Source organism: Halichoerus grypus, chromosome 7 (assembly GCF_964656455.1).
Source record: "Halichoerus grypus chromosome 7, mHalGry1.hap1.1, whole genome shotgun sequence".
Lineage (NCBI taxonomy): Eukaryota > Metazoa > Chordata > Mammalia > Carnivora > Phocidae > Halichoerus > Halichoerus grypus.
In genome coordinates, this window is record NC_135718.1 from 151,972,238 (window position 1) to 151,975,561 (window position 3,324).

General features: G+C 49.9%; 1 protein-coding gene across 1 annotated transcript; it reads right to left on the reverse strand.

The window, feature by feature from the left end:
• Positions 1-1,518: 1,518 nt before the first annotated feature.
• LOC118521340 (olfactory receptor 10J4) lies at positions 1,519-2,585 on the reverse strand. The gene is given in 3 exon segments (XM_036069832.2): positions 1,519-1,893; positions 1,925-2,471; positions 2,473-2,585. Coding segments are annotated over 3 exon segments (1,035 nt in total).
• Positions 2,586-3,324: the final 739 nt, after the last annotated feature.

Sequence of the window (3,324 nt, forward strand, 5' to 3'; positions counted from 1 at the left end):
AGCTACAGACTCTGGGGCTGGATTGCCTATTTTTGGGTCCTGATTAGGTTCCACATACTAGATCTGTGACCTTGAGGAATTTACTTTCTTTTCAGGCTTTAGGTTTCTCATCTGTAAAATAAGTTTAATAAAATATGTACCTCCTAGATTAATAGGATTAAATAATAAAGTGCTTAAATTAATGCTGGCTGTGTAGGATGCAGCCAATAAATGTACCAAAAGGGCTGTCGCAAGTGGGGACAAACAACCCGAAAGTCATCTAGTAATAAAAGGAAAAGAGGGAGGAGAGAGCTGTCTGCTGATGCCAGTTGTATTTTCATTGCTCATAGCTGTCATCTTTCTCTCCTTTTCTTCCTTTTTGTCATAACTACTGAGCAGCTGCTCTGTGCCAAGCACTGTTCTGGTGCATCAGAAGCAGAGACACCGCCCAAGCAGTGGACCCGGAGTGATTGCCCGATAGATAGGGGCACCCCTGACATAGGTCAGGTGACCTGAAGCAGAACCTGCCCCTGCCCCCGTGCGGGAGACGGAGGGTGTACACTCAGAAAATGGAGTGAGGGAAGCAGGTGGGACGGGGTAGAGCTCAGCCAGGATGTCGTCTCAGTCACAGTCTCCCTGCAGCCTGATCTGATGGAACACTCTAGAGTTAGTCCCACCTTGAGGCGTGGTGGGTGGCTTTTTGTACCTCCTGGGTGGGAGTGGGGTATGGTTCCCCCCTGAGAAAGCCTCCTTTCAGCCTGTGGTGATTGTCCAGAACGGGGCTGGGGGGGCGGCTAGGAGCGGTGGGCACTCCTGCATCTGTGTCGGCGGGGGTGGGGGTGCCAGCCCACGGAGGAGACCCGGGTAGAGCAGCCAGAGTTCCTTAAATCACCCAGATGTCCAGAGACGAGGGGGGATGGGATGTGAAAAATGGGGGCTCTTCTGCAACCCTCAATATCCAGGAAGCGACTTTTACGGTTTTTGCTTTATGCTTCTCAACCAATTTTTCAGCTGGCAATCAGCCTGTGTCTGCCCTCGCTGTCTAGGTCCACACAGGTAGGAGTAGGCTCACGGTAAATGAATGGAGTGATTTTTTTTTTTTTTTTTTTACTGTCATATGAAATATAGCCTAGAAAGTGTTATGTGTAAATAATGGAGAACACTTGTTATTTCAGTGCTCCTGGTTTTCATGCTGAGGCCAGGTTCCGAGTCCATAAATTCCTGTGATAGATACTATATATTTTTCCCATCCTCACTACTAGCTCACTGTCCCTTATGCCAAGGGTAAAAGGAACAAGGTCTAACCTGATAGTACAGCTCCTGAATAGTCTTTCTCTTACTTGGTTTTCACCAAGCCTGGTAAGCCCATCTATTGGTCTTAGGACATCCCTCCATCTCTTATTCTTTTCCTTCCTTGTTTTACTCTATCCCCCTCCTCTCCAGTTGTTGCCTAGACCAGGGACCTGGTGCCTCTTAGCTGACAGGCTCCCTCACTGCACCCCTTCAGCAAACTGTTGGTTTTATGGAGACTGCCAGCACCTAAGAGAGAGGCTTTTTGCCTAAAGCTCTGAGCAAGGCATCTTTGACCTCTTTGTTCCTCAGGCTGTATACAACAGGGTTCAGTAGGGGGGTGACGACCATGTAGGTCACGGAGATGAGTCTGTCCTGCAGGGAATTTTGGGGTTTGGGTTTGAGGTAGATGAAGGAGGTACAGCCATAGTGGACGATGACCACAATGAGGTGGGAGGCGCAGGTAGCAAAAGCCTTTTTCCGGCCCTCAGCAGATGCCATCTTGAGGATGGTGGAGACAATCGGGACATAGGAGATGAAAATCAGCACCATGGGCAGAACAAGGACGTACAGACTGATGAGCAAAGTAATAAATTCTTTGATGGTGGTATCAGCACAGGCCAGCTTCCTGGGCCCAGCACGCTTCCGCTGCTACTCTGCTAGCACAGGCCAGCTTCATTAGGGGTTGGATGTCACAGAAGAAGTGGGAGATGACATTGGCTTCATAGAAGGGCAGGCTGAACACAGAAGACACCTGAATGATGGCTGTGCTCAGGCCAGTGCTCCAGGATCCACCTGCCAACTGTATACAGGTCTTTTTGCCCATGATGACCGAGTACTGTAGGGGGTTGCCGATGGCCACATAGCGGTCGTACCCCATGGCCGTGAGCAGGAAGCAGTTGTTGATGCCGAAGGTGTGATAGAAGAAGAGCTGAGTGGCACAGTCTGGAACGGAGATGGCTTGTTGGGGGCTCAGGAGACTGGACAACATCTGGGGGATGATGGCCACAGTGTAACAGGTCTCAGAAATGGACAGGACACTCAGGAAGAAGTACATGGGTGTGTGAAGCTGACGGTTGAGGCGGATAACCATCAAGATGATGGCATTGCTCGCGAGGGTCAACAGGTACAAGACCAGAAAGACGACAAAGAGGATGAGTCTGTGCTGCCACCCAAAAATGGAAAAGCCTTCAAAGGTGAACTGTCACAGCAGTGAAGTTGGGTCTTGGCGTCAAGGAGAATCTGGGTCTGAAAGAGATGAAGTGGGAAGGTTGAACATCTAGGCTGGAAACAGGAGGCTGGTCCAGGGTCCTCATCGGCCATGTGCAAACACTCAAATTTGGTGTTGCTCCAGGTTTCCGAAGCTCTCTGTCTTCAGACACTGGCCGGGTTCTCCAGGACTTCCCAAGGTTCTGAGGGACCTGGCACTGGGGGCCGATGCAGGGGGTTGGGAAAGAGAGTAAATATGTGCAGGGAATGGTAGAAGCACTTCACGTGCTTGGCGGGAGTAGATGCAGAGCAGAGAAGGCTCTAGTGCACGGTGTTGGATGTCCACCCCAGCTCACCTGCTTTAGTCCAGCTGCACCTGCCAGAGCCAGTTGTGAAGGGACACGCGTAAGACAAGAATTCAAGCCAGGGACAGATTGCAGTTGGAGGCACGCTTCTGGGAGGGAGGAGGTCAGCTCCAGCTCTGCTCACAGCACAGAGCATTGCCTTCCTCATGGTTCAAGTTCAAAATCCAATGTCTAGAAGAGGCAGTGAGGAGACACTGCTTTTCCCCTTGTTGAGAGTCTTGTGTGTGGACCTGGGACAGTCTGTGATCCAGAGCCTGCTCCTTGCTTCCTTCCTATGTTCCCCAAATACCACTGGTTTCAATATCCTCGTCCCCTTCTGTGTGGAGGGTCATTTCTGCTTGTTTTCTAGTCTCTAAATGCAGTAAAGCATCTGAAACATCCTAAAGGTTTGAAGTACCAGTAACTATAAGAAAACATTGATAAAGAGAACAAAATATTTAAGTTTATAGAAGTCTCTGGCTTTAACCCCAGCGTAAGTGGA